The sequence below is a fragment of the Parasteatoda tepidariorum genome, chromosome 3 (genome assembly GCF_043381705.1).
Source record: "Parasteatoda tepidariorum isolate YZ-2023 chromosome 3, CAS_Ptep_4.0, whole genome shotgun sequence".
Classification (NCBI taxonomy): domain Eukaryota; kingdom Metazoa; phylum Arthropoda; class Arachnida; order Araneae; family Theridiidae; genus Parasteatoda; species Parasteatoda tepidariorum.
Genome location: NC_092206.1, coordinates 1,352,648 through 1,373,011, shown reverse-complemented (window position 1 = coordinate 1,373,011; position 20,364 = coordinate 1,352,648). Strand labels below are relative to the sequence as shown.

The window sequence follows — 20,364 nt, the reverse complement described above, 5'->3', positions numbered from 1 at the left end:
AACTGTGATAGAATTTTATTTTCTAATACGTAGCAATTTTGTTAAATATTTCCAGTTTTTATTTAATCAGTGGAATATTTGCCTCCTTTTTTAATTAGCTTCAATTAGATTAAATTAATTTTTAATATGATATTGCTCCACAGAAATCTGAAACCATGTATTTCAGTAATCTTTTTTAACACACTCTATACCATTATATATCCGTGTTTCCATCTTATTATTAGATTGAAAAAAATTCTTTCTCCCTTTAATTTTCTCTCTGAAAAATTCTTAAATTTTGTAAATGTTACTTTAGTGGATAAAAAGGTCATATTGTGCATATAAGTCTTTTAAATATCTTCTATGTACTCAGAAGAAAGTTAAATTAAAAACAAAATTACACATTGAGAAAAAAATTTAAGATAATTTCTTTTTCTACCAATCACATGTCTGTTAATGGCAAGGGAGCAAACTTATTACTATGACTATCTTAAAATTTTTTTATTGAAATGTTTTAAGCTAAGTCCTGAAAAATTAAGACTCAAATTTATTCCAGAACCAAAAAAAAAAAGTTTGATAATAGTTTCGTTTTTGAATTAAGCAACTATTCAAATGAATGGGTTCTGGGATAAAGGATTTTGAAACAGCAATTTTTTGGCTAGAATTAATGAATGACTGAGGTAAATACAAATTGGTAATCTTAAAAGTAATTCCAAAACATTTAGAAGATTGGAAAAAATGGTATTTTCTCTTACTTTTTTCAAACTTCTGTTTTAATGAGTTGCAATTTTATGGCAGAAGAAACATTTAATCAATGTGATATATTTGCTCCCATTTTTACTTGGCTACAATTAGATCAAATTGATTTTTAATATGATATGAGTATCGTAAATCGATGTTATGTTTGAATTGTATTTTTGGCAGTAATTGATATTGATTTTCAAGTGGATTTTAAATATTCCGATATATTTCAAACAATATGGAAAATTCGAATCATGCATTTGAGTATATTTAATTTTTAAGGCAATGATTTTATCAAATTTTTGACAGTTATTGCCATTGATTTCTCCATAGTTTTTCAATTTAATATTTTTTATACGATATTATTTATTACAACAACCTAATCTCGAAATGAAGCGCGCATTTGAGGAGTCAGATTCATTATATTCATGATTTCTAGTTATTTTTTTATTGTGATGGTTATTTACAAAATGTGAAGGAGGAATTAATTTGTACATTCCCCCTCCCATCATAAAATGCGAGAATATCACCCATAATATTAGAATAAAAAACTATGACACGTTCAATTAAAAAATATATATATACTTTTTGTTGTAAACACAGTGCTTTTGTTATTTTAAATACTAAGTAACATATATATTTGTTATTATTGAAAATGTCTTGCAGAAAGATATTAGTTTTCTTTTGTCGCAGATAGTGCAAACAAAATTCTGCCAATGGGTTAGTTAATTAATCTGTATTTTTTTTATTGCAGCCGTTTTTGTGTTTGTTGGGACGATTGCCTGTGCTTATGGGACACTTCTTGCTGCAACATCTCTTCATAACAATATTTTAATTAATGTTCTGAAATCACCCATGTCTTTTTTTGATACAACTCCACTGGGAAGGATTGTGAACCGATTTGGTAAAGATGTGGATACAGTTGACGTAACCATTCCCCAAACAATAAGGTCGTGGCTGGTCTGTTTCCTTCAAGTCTTATCAACAATAGTGGTTATCAGCATGCAGACGCCTTGGTTTTTACTCGTAACGCTTCCCATTCTCATAATTTATTATCTTATTCAGGTGAGCTATTTTAATAGTACGTTTCTTTGACATGAAAAGTAAATATTTTTACGTAACAGTATACAGACGTTCATATGTTTATATATCCTCGGGAATATGTACATATAACAAATATGAGGAACTTGGCCGTTGCAGAATTTGTCGGTGCGTTTTTTATTATTACGTTTTTACTCGACCAAGAGCAAAAAGAAAGAAAAAAATCTGCTGTGATTGGAAGTTTGCCACGTTTTGTTTGAGAGTTTTATTATTGTTTAGTGGGGCTGCGCACAGATTTTGTGCGATTGTATATACAATGTTTGCTTAATTTACATAGAAAAAAAGAATGGCTTATCACTTTACTGGTGTTTGAAAAGTATCACTTTGTTTTGTTCAAGAACTATCCTACAAAGACTCATATTTAAAATTTTTCCCCTTGATAACTCGTAATAGTAAACTGATGGTAAATTAAAGGCTTTTTAATGCGTAAAAAAATTAAAATCTCAATTTAAAACTTGTGTATTAGGTTTCGTTTTAGCTCCTTGTATTTATTAATGAAATAGAAAATATGTCAATTTTTTGAATTTTTTTTTCTTCAAAAAAATTGGTAAGGGAAGCTTTTATGGCGATTGTTCTTGTTTTTGGCTTACAGTGACTTTTCAGGAATTATTTTAGATGATAAGTCCGTCAAACTTGAGGCAAATTTAAAGCTTTATTAAAATAAAAGACATTATGAAGATCTCAGCACAGCATTTGCTTTAATATATATATAAAAAAATATATTAACCAATCTTGTTGCTCTTCCAAAATCATCCTGATATTTCTCCCACCTCACGTTTTTGTTAAACTTATCCTTTGCTCTTTTTACATACAAGCATGCCTCCTGGATCTGTTAACTTTCCTTTCACGGCTGGTGTTGTTAACTCTTTGCTTAAAATTAAGTAATAGTTTACAAAGTCTTCGAATTCCGTACATCTCGCTATCCAGCGGAAGCATATTTTATATAATTCCTTTTCTGGTGAGTTTGTTTGTGTCATTTAAAAATCATGAATCATTGTGCATTGTGTGGTACGGAATGAGTGCTAACTAATGATGACTGAAATTATAACCTTATAGCCAAATTCTAATTAGTACTTTTTAATTGTTAAACCCTCACTGAATTAAAACCATTTACAACTTATCCTAAGATAATATATCATTTCAGTTTTTTTCAACCCATATACAATTAAATAACTAAGCATATGAAAATATCATAGAACTTTATATAAATCTAAATTCTTCCTAACGTACTATGTATAGTATATGTATTTTCAATATCATTGCCTAGCAACTTTATTTCAGAATATTTTTACAAAACTCTAATTTTTACTTCTAATTTTCCTGTAATTAGAAACTTCATGGATAATAATTTTGCTGTTAACTTTTAAGATAATTTATTTTTAAGTTCCATCTACGTGATTTACGGCATTGAAATGGTTGCTTCCAGCTTTCTGTACTAAACTTTTTAATCTTATATTTAAAACATCTGTTTTTAATTACTAGATCCCTATTAATCCTCCATATTTTATTTTACTGCTGTCATTGAACAGCCGACTGAATTTTGGGTTTATGACTACTAATGTTTTCTGTAGGCTTGTAATTTTGAAACCAATCCGGAAGACTAGGGAATTCTTGGAACAAGTATTGAGGAGGACTTTTTGATGGAACTATCACCTATTTATGTTACAGAGAGGGGAAAACCACAAAAACCTGCCATGGCTAGTCTGACGGCAAGGGAACTCTAACCCATTATCTGTTCACCACTGAGGATATTTTATGTCTGGAGTGTGGTCTTTGCGAGCCATGTTCGGAATTCGTATCAACGAATTTGTATGATTCTGAGCCATTTGCATATTTGTTGTCTTTCTTACTGTCCTTAATATCTATCATTTTATAACCTGCTTGATTTAATTCGGTTTTTGTTTGCTTTTTCATCTACAAATAGTGCTTGATGCTGGCCCTTCATTTCTTCAGCCTTCTTCGTTATTTTATATTGTTCAACTTTATCCACCATTTGATTTTTCATTTTTTTCCACCCTACCTCAGCAAGTACCTCTATATTACTTCTTCTTTTTTCAGCTAGTACTTCAGATTCTTCAAATTTTATACATTTGGCTAGTGCAACTTAATTTTCAACTTCTTTATTAGCTTCAGTACTGAGTTTGGCAACATTTTTACTTATTCATTCTAGTGGACTATCGTCTCGAATTATTCGGTGGATTCTTTCTTTGCGTAACATCCATTTCATTAGATTCTCTTTCAGCCATCAATTTTCCGATTACTAGGTTTATTCTTGTTTCCAAATGTTCCATGCTTGGTTTTTGTTTTGTTATTTTGTATGCTTTAGTACCTGTTTTTTTTTGGTTCCAAACCCTGATGTCTGACCACCAATTTATCAGGACTTACTGTCGCGGCTTACAGTAACTGTTCAGAAAGACTCATTATTTTCGATGATAAATCCATCAGACTTGAATTTAAAACGTTGTTGAAACAAAAAAGAAGTTGGACATGATAAAAATCTCAACTCAGAATATAAAAAGAAATAATAATCAATCTCGTTGTTTGCCAACTTTCTCCAGATGTCTCATCTCGCTCTCTTCTAAAACTTATCCTTGCTCTTATCATTCCTTGAGTTTAATTTCTTTTTCATTCTTTGCTGCTGTTGTCCACTCTTTGCTATAATAGCCTACTAAATTTTAAAATTGCTTACAAAATTCATCCAGACTTTTTTTTCTTGCTTAAATGTTAATATGAGATTACTAATGTCTTTTTTGTAAAGAAATATTGATTGAGGGTAGAGAAGCATCTCGTAGTTATCTTCAGTGCATAACCAGAATTTTTCTTCTGAAAGTATCGGAGGCATTTATGCATTTTTTAGTTTATAACTTTGTGGTTTGTTTCTTTGATATCTATATTTGCTTATTTAATCAGAGTATAAATAAATGTATAAATTATTATTGATAATACAACCAGAATAACATTATTACTAAATTAACCTGTTTCAAAGGGTTTCCACTCCTATAAGGAGAACAAGGAAAACCTGTAAAATACAGGGAATTTGAAAATCACCTAAAATAACAAGAAAAATGCAGGGAATTTCGATTTTTTTTCTTTTCAAACTGGGAAAATACAGGGAATTTTGTTTTGTATTTTTGTCTTTTAAGAAAATTGTGATCGCTCAAAGCGTAATCTATGGGATATTTAACCATTATACTTCAGCTATACTAAACTATTTAATTTATTATAGCATTTTTTTAAGTATGTTCAGCTGTTTTTCCAGCAATTAAAACTAATAAATATAGTTAGCCCAATAGCACTCACACAAGAGCACACTAATTGTTGTGTTCCTCTCAATATATTGTGTATAATATGTACAGGGAAAACACAGGGAATTTTTTTCCAGATTTGAGTGGCAACCCTGTATAAATATTAACCTTATTTTATAAAATTTAATTGATTTTAAATCTTTGGCAGGGAGAAAATATTTCTTAAGTATTCGCTATAATTAAAAAACATGTTTTACTGTATAACATCAAGAAGTTTAAAGTTTTTTTTTTTTAGCGCTTTTACTTGTCAACCAGCCGTCAGTTGAAAAGGTTGGAATCCATCACTAAATCTCCCATCTATTCTCACTTCTCTGAGACACTCTCTGGAACGAGTACCATTAGGGCTTATAAAATGGAAGACAAATTTTGTGAGCACTCCAATACTCTGGTGGACAATAACTTGGTCTGTTACTATCCCAGTGTTGTAGCTAACAGGTAATTGTTCTTCATCTATCCAAATGAATAAAGCAGAAATGAGCATACTTTATGTAGTGTATCTACCACTACATAAATAAAATTCCAATTTCTAGTATTTAAGGCATGTTAACTTGATTCTATGTTGGGGCACTTTTTCGTAGATGAAGGTTGAAATGGACTCCCCACACTTTAATTCTGATTCTATTAACAAGTGCCTTGCTCAGTGTTTGAATATACAATGATCAATTTGTCATTTTGTGTTAAAGTAATTTTTTCCTTTTTGCAACCAATACATGTGTGCTTTATTCACACTTTCTTTTTGGATTTATTAATCTTTGCCAAAACAGCTCATTTTAAAATTTTTATTCTTCTCTCATTTTTTAAATACAATTAGTTCGATTTCCCCCCCATACAGTAACACTGAATCTAATAATACTAAATCTATTCTTTTTAATAATTAACTTGGGCAGATAATAATATCAGTTAATGATAATAAAACATTTTCTTACTAATTTAATTGTTTTTGTCTTTTATTTTATTTATTTTGTCTTTTACTTTGAGCTCTACCGACTCTATAAACAGCACTAATTTTAACAAATCTGCAGTAAGAGGCTGAGATGGCTGGGCCATCTATGGAGAAGCTCTGAAAATAGCGCCACAAGAATCGTCACCTCTAAGAACCCCAAGGGGTCGTGCCCCAGAGGCAGACCCCCTACTAGAGGGCTCAAGGATATCGAAAATGATTTTAAAATCCTAAAGATTAGAAATTGAAAGGGAGCTGCCATGGATAGGAGGCGCTGGCGTTTGTCAGCTGTTGAAGCTGCAAGGAGCTGTTGCGCTGATAAAGAAGAAGTCTTTTATTTTGAAATGCGTTCAAAATAATCATTAGTTAAATTATTAACTAATGATTATTTAATTTATTTTATGAATGTATAAAAATATTTTCCAATTTATGATAATATTTCTTGAAGCTGAATTGTGTGTTGAAGAAATGTGTAATTTCTTTTCAGGTGGTTATCTATCAGGTTAGATTTCATTGGAAACATGATAATTTTCTTTGCTGCTTTGTTTTCTGTCCTTCAGAGAGATAATTTAGATGCTGCAAATGTGGGATTGTCAGTCACCTATGCTTTGATGGTAATGAATGTTGCATTGAACATTGTGTGTTTCTATGGATGGTAGACCGTGTAAAGCTAAGCGCGCATGGCGTCAAAATTCATCGTAAGACTTCCGGGTAACTTCTTTCGACTGACTTTTTGCTTCTAAGCTTGAAGAAACGTGCCATTCAATATTATTACACTTGTAGTGTTTTCAACATAACGCATTCTTTCAATTCAGCAAAACAAAATACAGTCAAACTGAACCGCTATGCTGAACCTTCAAATTAATGTGTTAACTTTTATTTTTTATGACTCTTTGTCTTGCGTACAAAAAAATTATTAATCTTTAGCTGATGAGCAATCCTCCACATCAGATATGGAAACATTTCCTGACTCTCCCATAATTTTTCCTGAATTTATGTTATTCCGCTTTTTAAACTTGTCTAACCAGCTATTCGAGCGCATAAAAGTAGTCTCACCAAATCGCTCAGCAAATTCGTCAGCTTTGACTTAAAACATTTGTAAAGATACTGAAAGATTGTGGCTTCATTGAATGCTGTCGAAGACAGAAAAAATCTGTCGAAGACAGAAAAAAGTTCATTCTATCCAACTTCCACTCGTTTTTGGTTCACTATGTCCACAATAACATACGTGTGTAGCAGGGCACGAGGGCGAACATTTTGTTCACTATATCCGGAAGTTCACTATAGACCGTGCTCACTGTAGCGAGGCTTGACTGTACAAATGAATTCGAAAGACCCCACAAGCTTGCTATGATGCTAGCCAAAATATAACAAACAGTGATATTTTACACAAATATATCCAAATAAAGGATAACACTCAAATATGGCAAACCTTCCACTTAATTTATGCTTAATAAAGGCAGCCTGTGCTCAATGCCGACCACATTGCTCCAATCATGGCATTTGTCACAAAATTATAGTCTTATCCCTTCCGATCAGAATCAGGCTGTAGCAGGAATGTTTTATATTGCTCTAGTTGCAGCATAAGTATGTATTTTTTCCTAAATGTAAAAGTTAAAGTTTAAAGTATTGACTGCCGTCAGATGGGATGACTGTGCAAACTGTCATTTTTTCAATTACTAACATTATAATAATTAAGAACAAAAAATTATACATGATTTGTTATCTCAATTGATAAGACTTTTAAAGTGTAACCTACCTTCCTGGCCAGGATAACTGGAACTTCTTCAACTGAGCAGACTTTCCAGCCTTCGATTTTGCGACGTTAAAACATTTGAAACTGTTTGTAACTTGAGCTCACAATTTTCCAAGAATGATGATGTTTACATTGCCAGCTCTCGGTAAACCATTAGTTCGTCATGTCGACAACTCAAATCAGTTGATACCAAGCTTTAAAAAAATACCCCTAAATAGCACAGCGCAAAAATTGAAAAAATGACAGTTTGCACAAAGTCACCCCTCGTTGCACGAAGTGACCCCATCTGACAGTATCATTAAATCATGAAATTTTTTGTTTTAACCTTTGCTTACATTGTTCATTTAGAATATATGTTTTCTAAACAGTTTTTTAATGCTTCTCTATATTCTTTTTGGTGTTCTTCGTCAAAGTGATGTCGCCTGTATATGACACCCGACTATTCTTTCTCTTTTCATTTATTATTCTGCAAGGAATTATTTTTCAATTCAAATCCCTGTTGGTTGAATTTTTGAACACATCTTTTTGTTTCTTTCCGATTACATTTGATAATTTAAAGAAATATACTACTGGGTAAAAATTAAGAGCGAATTTATCTTTTAACATTTTTTTATTATTCTAGTTTACATCTTGGATTTTGGCTATAAATTTTTATTCTAAACATATGTTTTGTGTATTTATTTATTTTTTGAGGTTGCATTTAATAATTTAACCTGATTCCTAAGAAATTAAAAGAAGAAATAAATGAAATGGCAATTGAAATAATTAAAAAAAAAATCTGAACAGACTAATGTAATTCTAATTTCATTTTGAATGTTTTAGTCTTCATGGTAGACTCTGGGTTGTTATTCTAAAGGATTTGGAATCAATCCCCTGTCAGAGCTCACCCAGCTACAGATCGATGAGTACCAGCTTTGCCTGGGAAGTAAAAGTAACTTGTGTATAACAAATCAGACACAAAATTGTGATGCTTTAATCTTCCCTCCTGCCCCCCAACCTGTTGCTTGAATGTTAAGCCTAATTTTTTAAAATTCAATTTTTAACACGAGTGAGATATTACGCAACCTATTCCATTGTTTAAGATTAAAATAATAAGTATTGTTGTTTTGCTCTTAGGTAACCCAAACACTGAGTTGGATTGTTCGCATGAGCTCTGAGTTGGAAACTAACATTGTTGCTGTTGAACGAATCATTGAGTATGCCCATACTCCAACTGAGGTATGATTTAAAATAAACATTTTTATATGAGTATTCCACATCAGTTCATATGTTTGTGATTTGCTTACTTTTGATGGAAGAGCGGAGCCATAACTAATGCTTTTGTACAACAGTTAAATCCATTTATTTTCGAAATTTGCTTAGACAGAGGTTTGCCATTTTAAAGTTACCATCATTTAGTGAGTTGACAGGGATATAAAAAAAAAGATGTTTTGTTTATTTGAAAATTACTTTGCTAGGATCATTGTTGGAGGGAAATTTTTGTTATTGCATTCGAATTATTTTAATGTTTTGCTAAGCTAATTGAACACAGTCTCATACAAATCCTTTGAGGCAAAAGTGTAATCATTTAAATTCTTCCTTTAATTATCTGATTAAAACGTTGAACGATTTTGTAAACTGTTGATAGAAACGTTATTACAAACTTAACTTGAAGCAAAGTAAGGACTTTTTAAAAGGGAATTTTACGAATGAAAACTTTTTACTATTATTTGCAGTCAGGTGGTTTTATTAACAATATTAAAAGATACTTTTGAAGTGATGGCGATGAAGCAATCTTCATAACAGTTAATAAAATTTTTTTTTTCTTCAGTTATGTTTGTGAACTAAATTAGCTTTCAATAATATTATTTTGCATTTTCTACCATGAAATTGCATTGGTAAAAAAAAAATATTAATCCAATCTTTAATGAATGAAATAGATAATTTTAAAACTTCGAATGTTAGATTGAATTTTACTTAATCTAGTATAATATTAGCTTTAATATTAGATTGTACTACAGTGTAACGTACCATATCCGGACGTCCCTTTTCCGGACACTTTTTAACAATCAAAATAAACAAACTTCTCTTCATCTTCCCCTTTCTTAAAAAAAAAAAAAAAGGTATTTTGACACGTTTTCTCTTCTAGCTTGCACTGAACCCCTGATTTATGCATTGAACCAATAAATCACAAAGGGGAAGAGAAGATCTACCAAGACCATTGAATGACCGTTAGTGATGCTCCTACTTTGGAATGCAGGAAAAGAGGGAGATTTGTTTTCAAAAGACCGCAACTGAGTCCTCTCCCCCCTCCTTTCTTATGCAGCTGGCTTGTGAAAGAGGCACTTCCTGAAACCAAGAAAAGGGTAAACAGGGCAAGCGTTTAACGTGGAGGGGGAGTCAAAATGGAAAATTTGAATAGGTCTAAAAGGATGCGCGTTCTTGAGAAACATTAGTTCTTCCCCATACCATGTAATATTTAGGAGGCGGGGAAAAAAAGGGGGTAACATTCTCTCTTTAGCAGATTCTTTCAGTCATACAAGAAAAAATAAAGAAAACCCCATGAGCGTACCCCACCTTTATGCTTGATTGATAGCCAATGATTGGAGAGAAAACAATAATTTGTCACTTCCCCGCCCTCAACTTGAATGATCTACTCTTTACACTTATATTCTTTCACAAATAAGGAGGAAATGAATTTTTCTCCTCCACCTACCCACCTTAATGAATGACGGGAATTTCCCTTTCTTGCTTGAATCATTCTAGTTAAAAATGGCGGATTATTATTTTCAAAACTGTCAATTTCTTTTCATTTTCTGTATTTTAAGCAATAATTTTTTTTTCTAATATTTCATTAATTTTCATATTTCATTGGATAATTTAATACTAAAACATTATTCCCTTTAAAAATAATGTTTATTTATTTTTTGCTTCTTAGATTTAGATCATTTTAAGCTTTGTTCCAGAATGACTTGAATTTCCCCTTCCTGTTTGAATCGTTCTAGTTAAAAATGGCGGATTACTATTTTCATAACTGTAAAATTTTTTTAGTTTTCTCAATTTTCAGCAATATTTTTTTTCTAATACATATTTTATATTTGATTGATTAGATATTCTAATACTAAGACATTATTCCCCTTAAAAATAAATTTTATTTATTTTTTGCTTAGATTCAGATAGTTTATTAGATCATTTTAAGCTTTGTTTACCTTGGGGGTCTATTATACGGACTTTTGAAAGTCCCACCGATTCCGGATACGCGACTTTACACTGTATTTGAGAATGTAGCGCTTTCTGTATTATGCAGTATTATATTGCCTATTTCTGATGTTAAATAATAGTATTTAGCTATATCCAGGGTCCTTGCTTGAGTCTTCAACGACTCAAGCAAGGATCCCAGATATAGCTAATTTTTTTATCTTTTTATTTTGGGATTTTTTAAAAATAATATTTGAAAGTTTGCATTCATTAAAGAAATGAGACTTTGAAGCTTTCTGATGTTTTTGATTTTAATATTTCTGGAAACTTATTACAGGGGATATTTCTGGAACTGATTTTCTGATTTTATATTTCTGGAAACTTATATATATTATTATTCTCTTTCAAAATTGAAAATGCCTTTCATGTTTGGTTTGTTGATAAGAGCATTACAATCAGGAGAACTTTCAGAAATAACTTTTTGTGTGTTACCCCGTAGGCTGAATGGATAGTGAAAGACCAAGTTCCACAAAAAGAGTGGCCATCGAGTGGAAACGTTGTTTTCAACAATTATTCTACGAGATACCGAGAAGGTCTTGATCTGGTCTTGAAGCAAATATGCTGTGACATAAAAGATGGTGAAAAAGTAAGGCAGTATTTTTAACATTATTGTGAGGCAGATATTGGTGATGCATTTCGTTTCAAGTCATTTTACTTTCATTGCTGAAATCTATGAGAAGAGTTCTGTATTTAATAATAGACAGAAATGAGTTATATAATTAAATGTAGGTGTTTTACTTGCAAATTAAATTTTTTACTGTTCAAAAATAAATGATAGAACTTATATTTGCAATAGGTTCTGTTTAGTTTGGAGTATAAAATCTATATTCTTTGAGTTAAATTTGCATTTAAATTATAAAGCGGATGAATAAATTTTTGAAGAATGCTGCTCAGTATTAAGAGGTTATCCATCTACGTTCTACAATGTCTGCCAAGAAATTTGCTCTGCAAATAATGCGACAAAAATATCTATAGGTGTTCTTCAACATTTGTAAATGGTTGTTAATAGTTGTTTTACGAAAACATTCATCAGCACTCTACAGCATCTGTAGGTGCTGTGGAATATGTTGTTTACAAACTCTATGTTCTACGTCATTATTGAATTGTCGATTTATATATTTTTTTTGTGGCGTTGTACAATATGCATAAAAGTTTGACGTTTTTACATAGATGTTCGATATCGTAAACGGCGATTTTTTTTTCCGAAATCGACCAATAGTGTGTGCTACTTGGGTATAGAGGAAATGCAAATTTCTAGCACAAATTGATCCAAAAGTTGTGAACAGATTTTGATATTTTTTATTTTATTTTGTGTAGCTGACTATATCATACTGTGTTACTGTTGCAATTAATTTGATACAACAATTGAAACATTTTACAATAAATTTTAAAATTTTTCTTCATAAGATAATTAAAAACTTTTTGAATAAAATTAAATCAGTTCATAATAATGTTTATAATTTACATAATGCAATAATACAATTTTAATAATTTATATAATTTTAAACCATACACAGAGCTGGATTACCCATTAGGCCAGACTAGGCCATGGCCTGGGGGCCACAATGATTAGAGGCCCCCTTAAAATGGATTTTTCGAAAGTAAATTTTAAAAAAAATTAAGAAAAACAATGATATTTAAAAAAAAATCTATTCCAAATATATATTAATAAAATACGATAGTTTTTTTTATATAATGTTAATCATATTTATTTATTACTTATTTTAGTTATTATTTATAAGCATTATTATAGTTTATGATTCATTGTAATTATTGACTCGCTCAAAACAGAGTTTAACGAACGAGGCAAAGTTTATTTGGAGGTTTCTCAGAAATTTTCTTTTTTGGCGGATTTTGGACTAGCGGAAATCGAAAATATCGAGAAGCAATTTCTAATTTAGTTGACTTTTATTTCGACGATTTGGAAGATTTTTATTCCGAATTGAAACAGTTTCAGAGTTACATAAAATCCAAATTCCCATCAAAAACTCAGTTCACTCATTCTGAACTTCACGAAACTTTATTTCAAGACAAACTTGGATCTGTTTTTCCAAATGTTGAATCTGCTCCTTGCATTTTTCTAACTCTTATGATAACAAATTGTTCTACGGAGCTCTCGTTTTCAAAAATGAAACGAATCAAGAGTGAGCAAAGAAGCCTCTTGTTTCAAAAACGATTAGACATGCTAAGTTTGATGTTTATCGAGGCAGATGTTCTCCGTGAAATTAATTTCGATAACATTATAGATGCGTTTATTGATCGCAAGAGCAGAAAAAAAAATATTCAAATTTTTTCAAATTGTTATGATTATTTTATAGTTCTAATTTAGCAAAATAAAGTAAAATTTAATTTTTTATTATTTATTTTAATTTTAAATATGCTTTCTTAAATGAACAGATATATAAATTCTTTTATATTTGAATAAATAAAAAATACGCGAGAAAAAAAATTGAATCTAAGGGCCCTAAAAATTTGAATGATCTATGCGTACGCTTAATCCGGCCGTGACCATACATCACAATGTTTCAAGTATATTAAACAAATAAAATGACGTAATATTGAGTTATAAATTTGTAAGATATTTGCATCAGAAATTTGCACTTTTCCATGGTTGTAAATGTTGAATGGGTAGCAAAATGCAACACAATGTTTCTCTTTTAGGGGCAAATTTATATATTTTTGGAAACCATATCTGATTAATTTTTGAACCTAAACTGTAATAAAATTTAAAAATCCTTATTTATAGGTTTAAACCTTGTGTTTCTCATGAAAATAGAAATGTGAACATTTTAATAATTTTCTTCTTTAGGTTGGCATAGTTGGCCGAACGGGAGCTGGAAAATCTTCTTTGACTCTTTGTCTCTTCCGCATTATTGAAGCAGTAGATGGAACTATTGAGATCGATAAGAGAGATATCTTTAAAATGGGATTGCACAGCCTCAGATCAAAAATTACAATCATTCCACAGGTACTCTTTATATAAAACAGTCAATCAGTTACTACCAAAGTAACACAAAATATCTTAATGATATTAATCTATTTACTAATCTTTATGATGTTAATCTATTTACTAATCTTTATGATATTAATCTATTTATTATATATGTTGACAACCTATTGTTGCAATATGTGTCTGACATCATGAAGATATTGCACCTATATTTGTGTTCCTTTTGTACTAATTGTTACTTTTAAGAAAAAACTTATAATGATTAAAATATAATGAGTGTCTGGTCTTGTTTGCATTAGATTAGATTAGATTTAGAGGATGGGCAGAGTTCTAGAGAGCATCGACCAGAGGTCTATCGTACCCAAACCCTAAATTGTGATTAGCAAGAAAGCTTTATGACTGAAATAAAGTTGAGCAGACGCCTTCCCAGATCTTAATGCAGTGTTGCTCTAAATGCTCAAATCTTTGAGCAGAATAGACCTCACAATCACTCGTCTCCTTTTCAAGATGACAATCTCTATAAAGAGATTTAATACCCATCACGTACAGGTGAATCCTGAGGATACAGTGTGTGTCCAGTGAGAAGACCAATGATCTTCCTCAGACTGTTCCTGTTAAGAAACTCTTTACAAGGTACACTGGGACACCTCCTTAGCTTGTCTCTGTCGCGCCATTTGCTCATGGGCAATTTTGCCATAGAGCTTGAATATCGATGCCCTGAATGATGTGAGAGAAATTCCCAAGGCTGGTTCCCGGAAAATCGCACTGTTGCCAGCGCGTGCTGCTTCATCGGCTAGCTCATTTATTATATATGCCCATCACTTTGCATTAGTCCTGAATCGGTGTAAGCACTCGAGTTTGTCTATCGACAGGACATTGCAGACATTGACAAGTTTGAGTCGAATTTTGCAAAACAAAAAAATTAGGTTTTTCATAACAAGAACTTAAATGACATTTTGAATCTTAATTCTTGTTACACGATTAGGAATAAATTCTTATTTTCCAATAATTTTTTAAAATCCTTTTAATTACAATACTAAGCTGTTATTATGTTTCTAGGATCCAGTATTATTTTCTGGAACTCTTCGAATGAATTTAGATCCCTTTGATTGGTACAACGATGCACAACTGTGGGAGTCTCTTGAACACGCTCACTTGAAAAGTTTTGTTTCGGGCCTGGAGGATGGATTGAATCATGAAATTGTTGAAGGTGGCGAAAATTTGAGGTTAGTCTGCTGTCTACTTGTCAGTTTATCCACATGTATAACTATTTAATACCTGTGACTTAATTTTTTCTTGCTTTCTGCGACAAAACTCTCTAGCACTAATATTTTTCAGCAAGATATTTTCAATTATAAAAAATATGTATGTTACTAATTTAAGGTAACAAAAACGCTGTGTTTACAAAATCAGTGAAATTTTTTTACCTGAATGTAATTTTTTTATTCTAATATTATGGACAATATTCTCGCATTTTGTTGAGGGAGACGCACTAATTATTTCCTGTATTGCATTTTACAAACTATCATTACATTTAAAAGAATAATTATCATGAAATCTGTAGCAGCATAACATTACCGAAAAATGGATCGACAATGAAATCACGCGAATTGGTCTTTTCAGAAAGGGGGTTACTCAAATGCATGTTTCGTTTCAAGATTTTATTGTTGTAATCAATAATAGCTTATAAAAAATATCGGTTTTAAAAATTAAGTGGAAATCAAAAGCAATAACTGCCAAAAAAAAATCGATCAAATCATTGCCTTAAAAAGTAAATTATCAAATGTGCAATTCGAATTTCCAATATATCGACTTATACGTAGCGGGATATCTAAAAAGCCACGTGAAAATCTGTGTTAATGACTGTCGAAAATGCAATCAAAATAGATTTACGATATCGGCATAAATTGAGTGCTTCAAATTGAATGTGTAAATTTCTGCAGAAGAGCAACTCAATTTTTTTTATTTTCCAAAAGCAAAATATTTCTGCAAGAACTCTGTAAAGTTTTGCAACAATGTCGCCTTGTCACCGTCATTCTGTTGTGGGGTATTTAATATTATCTAGGTATTAAGGTTTATTACTACATCTATAAATTGCCTGTTTGTTTTTACAGGTATAGATTAGTATTGCAGAGAATATATTTTGTTTCCTTTATAAATTATGCTTTTATTTACTTTTAAACACATTTTACTTTTAACTATGAAAATAGAAAAGCGGCAAAATGATACCCCTTCAAATTTTAAACTAACAATTTTAAACTTCATTTATTACTGCGAATGAGGATATCAATTAGCTGGCATTGTATACTGTGAAAACCACCAAGTGCGTAGCGTTGGGGTTGGGGGGTGATAAATTTTTTTTTGTTCAGGTATTAAAAGAACTATTTTTAATAGTTGAACAAAAATTTAGATTATTACATCCACTATCCTATTTTTTTTATATTTAAATCCTTTCCCGTTTATTATTTTTCTTACTTAGTTTGCTTTATTCTAATGTGTCCATCGAAGATAGAAGATAACTTATAAAAATATGTTTTAAATTATTGACTTAATAATTGTTTGCTTTAAGAAGCTATTCGGGTATTTTTGTGGTGGGTTACTCGTGGGTGCTGGTTAAAGCAGCTGTTTGAAATGAATATCGGTCTATTTGTTTAAAAGGGATTGTTGATTTTTAATTAAGACTTCGGTAATGTACTCATTTTCTGGAATGTCCATACGCTTTGTCTTTCAAAGCAAGATTCAAGTTTGTTTCATTTAAAATTTGAATTTTTTCACTTGTAAGGAAAAGTCCTTTTAAAAATTTGCTCTTTTTTATCATTTTTAAAAATTTTTTATTCCTCTTAAGGTAAGTGAGTGTCAAGCAAAAAAAACATTTTATTTTACAAATTTGTAGTTAATTTTTTTATTTAACTGTAGTCATTTTTTACGGTATACTTACTAATTTTATTTGAATAAAACATTAGTTAATAGATGTTTTGAATTCAGAAGTTGAATCAGAACAAAATTTTGCATTAATAATAATAATAAGTGCAGAAGAATAACCCTGCAGACATTAGGGAAGAAATATATGTCCTTCCCTTTCAATACAATAAATATCGTCATAAAAAATAATTTATATATATTAAACTCCTTAAAAGTGAAAGCTTCTATGATAGAAACTCATTACCATACAATCATTAATACTTAAAGGGGAAAGAAAAAGATAAAATAAACTATGAATATTCGTATTTCCGTCTAAATCGTCACTCATCTTGCCACATGTTTGAATTAAAATATTGGAGTGAAAAATGTCTTGGTGTTTCTTGTAAGTTCCATTTTGGCTTTTTTTTTTTAATTGATTAGATTAATTTGACATTTTTTCTTCTCTTGGTTGTTTATTTTTTGTCTTTTAAAGTTTCTGTTGTGCACACCTTATATATGAAAGCGTAAATTTAAAATTGTTTCTGGAATTACTGTTTTCAGCACGGCTCGACGTCTAAATTTTCCGACGTGCTCGTCATATGCATTTTTTCCCTGTATATGCCCAGCCAGGCATGTAAATAGTTAGAGATATCATAAAATACTGATTACCTCACGAATTTTAAAAAGGTATTTGGAAAGGGTGAATCAAGGTCACCAAAGAGAAAGACAAAAAATATAATCGATTAAACCTAAATGTTATTGAATTTAATTATCTAAATAAGACAATGAGATGATAATTTAATTATTCAATAAGTTTTGTAATTTTTTGTTTCTCAGGTAATGCTTTTTTTATTTAAAAAAATTATCGTTGCATATTTAGTGCCTCGTGTTAAGGTATTTGGTATATTTTTGAACAATTTGATTCTTGTGCGCATAAATGCAGTTGTCATAATTGTCTAAAAATCAAAGTCAATAATTTTTATATTTATTTCGTAATAAATACTTTTGTTTTAAAGTGCCTTTTATTCTTAATTTGTTTTTAAATTGTGTGACTTACATTCATTCACTCTGAAATGTCGTCTATGAAAATGATAGAAAAATTGCTGCCTTTTAAAATTAGGTTTTTTTCGATAATTTGTTATACTTGAAAAATAATACTTCGGAAGTAAAGTTTCCTTCTTTTCGAAAATATAAAAATCCTTATATATTATTCGACAACTGTGTTTTCAAATCTATTTTTCCCAATCTGGACTGTCTTTAATAACTATAGAGCAAGAAATAACAAAACAATAAATGGAACCTGAAGGGCTCAATTGGTTGACCAATCATTTTGTCAAATCTTCAAGACAAATGATTGTCTGAAGCATTTGATTGAAAATGATTCTTTAAAGCATTTAATAACATCTGAAATGTATGTCTATTGTTTAATGTATGCAAAATTAGCTTTATAAATCCTTTAAAATCTCACAATTTTTTAAAAATGTGAACTGAAACAACTCCATTTATTACTTTTTGACATACTTCATTTGAACAGTTCATATTTTTACATGCTTGTGAGTTTTACGCATTTTGGTTGCAGTGTAATTAATTGTGTTCACATATAGACTACAATTTAGTTACTTTCATTTAAGTTATAAAATATTTTTGGTAGTTATTTTTAACGAACTTTGTTGTAATGAATAATTTTGTTTAAAAGTTCAAAAAATATAAATTTGAATGAAATGTTTTACCTTTGATTTTGTAAATGTGTTTTGAAATGCTCTTTTTTCAGAGTGGCTATTATAAGCGTAATAATATAATGGGTATATTACCTTCATTAAATAAAATTAGGATGTGATTAATATGTGCTTAATTATCATATTTTCGGATTCATTATTTAATTCATAATAAAAATGCAATAAAAAATAGAAAAAATTTCAAATTTTGTTTTGTTTTCGAAGTTTTTTTTTTAATTATTATTTTTTTAAAAATTTTTCATAGTGAAATTAAAATGTTACTGAAATATAGCAGATTCTAAAAATAAATGAATGTGCCCTTCTCCTAAAACTTTATTTAACTATGCCTATGAATACCACCACTTAGGTGATGTTAAGAAATATTTAAACGCATTAAAGATTGTGTTGTAAACTGCATGCGTCTGATGGAAAAGACTCATTTATACTACCCTGAACACCTGCTCTGGTGGACCGGAATCAGTAAATGTTAACAAGATTTTTCGTTGCAATATCTCTCACAACATCTCCAGGGGTCTGTTTAGAAGATATTTGGGTCAGTTACCGGACCCTTCACGAAATATATTTTCATAAAAACGGACCCTTCAAAAAATGATTTTTCTTTTAGTCGGACCCTCCACAAATTTGTTTATCTTTATTATTGTTTTGCTAATTGAATAAACCCTTCTCAGGGCAGAAAACAAGAAAGATTAACGAATTAAGCTTTGTGTTCGACAGACAATTCTTCCCTTATTCGTCCGAAACGAATATTCTGCTTTCAGCAGTATAGGCTAAATACCAAATATTTGTATGTTGCATCTCTAATTTAGAAGCAGCAATTGCTGTTTATTTTTGAAAATTTAATTATTTTTATTATAATTTTACAGTGCTGAGCATAATCTTGTATCTATTTACAATTTAAAAACTCCTTGAAAAAGTTTTTTGCAATAACCGGACCCTATTTGCACAAATTCATTAAAACAGGATCCTGGTTGAATGAATGTGAGTATATTTTTCACGATTTCACAAAAACAGGACCTTTCACAAAATGTCTGGATAGACCACTAATCTCTCACAATTCAAGTTTAAAAGAAGGCACATTTTTCCTTGAAAAGTGACCCTTTTTCTAGATGTAAATAAACAAAGAGAAAATGCATTATATTCGATAATCTGCTCACTCCAATGGATTGAGCAAACTATAATAAGCTTTTATTATTTTTTACAGATGATTCATTAAATAAATCACATTTATCCTAAGTGTTATCTTCATTTGCTTCTCAACTATATTAATTCTTGTGTTTTTTTTTAATACTTATGAAAAGTTTTTAAAATGCCTGTATTTCTTCAAAATGTTTGTCAGTGACAAAATTATCAAATTTTTTGTTTTTTAATAGTGGGCACTTGGGGTCTATTTCCCATTGGCCACAGAATTGCTACTCTTTATCGTTACCCAGTGGGCACCTGTGTTGCTAAGCCACATCGGTGGAGTAGCATTGCCTACAGGACTGGATTACCCATTAGGCCTTGGCCTGGGGCCCCCTTAATAAAATTTTTTTGAAAATAAATTTTAAAAAAATTCGAAAAATAATGATTTAAAAAAATTTAAATAAATACATTTTAAATATATATTAATAAAATACCATAATTTTTTTAGTTCTAATGTAACAAAATAAAGTAAAATTTAATTTATTATTTATTTTAATTTTAAATATGCTTTCTTAAATGAAAAGTTATATAAATAC

The 20,364-nt window shown here is 30.3% G+C and overlaps 1 protein-coding gene across 10 annotated transcripts in view; it reads left to right on the top strand.

The window, feature by feature from the left end:
- The window catches only part of LOC107436625 (multidrug resistance-associated protein 1), a 143,942-nt gene that overhangs the window by 118,849 nt on the left and 4,729 nt on the right, over positions 1-20,364 (top strand). For all 10 annotated transcript variants that reach the window (XM_071178175.1, XM_071178172.1, XM_071178180.1 and 7 more), the window contains 7 exons: positions 1,475-1,785; positions 5,362-5,561; positions 6,554-6,680; positions 8,939-9,040; positions 11,499-11,645; positions 13,869-14,027; positions 15,069-15,235. In XM_071178175.1, the coding sequence (XP_071034276.1) occupies positions 1,475-1,785; positions 5,362-5,561; positions 6,554-6,680; positions 8,939-9,040; positions 11,499-11,645; positions 13,869-14,027; positions 15,069-15,235 (1,213 nt within the window). The remainder of the gene's footprint in view (positions 1-1,474; positions 1,786-5,361; positions 5,562-6,553; positions 6,681-8,938; positions 9,041-11,498; positions 11,646-13,868; positions 14,028-15,068; positions 15,236-20,364) is intronic.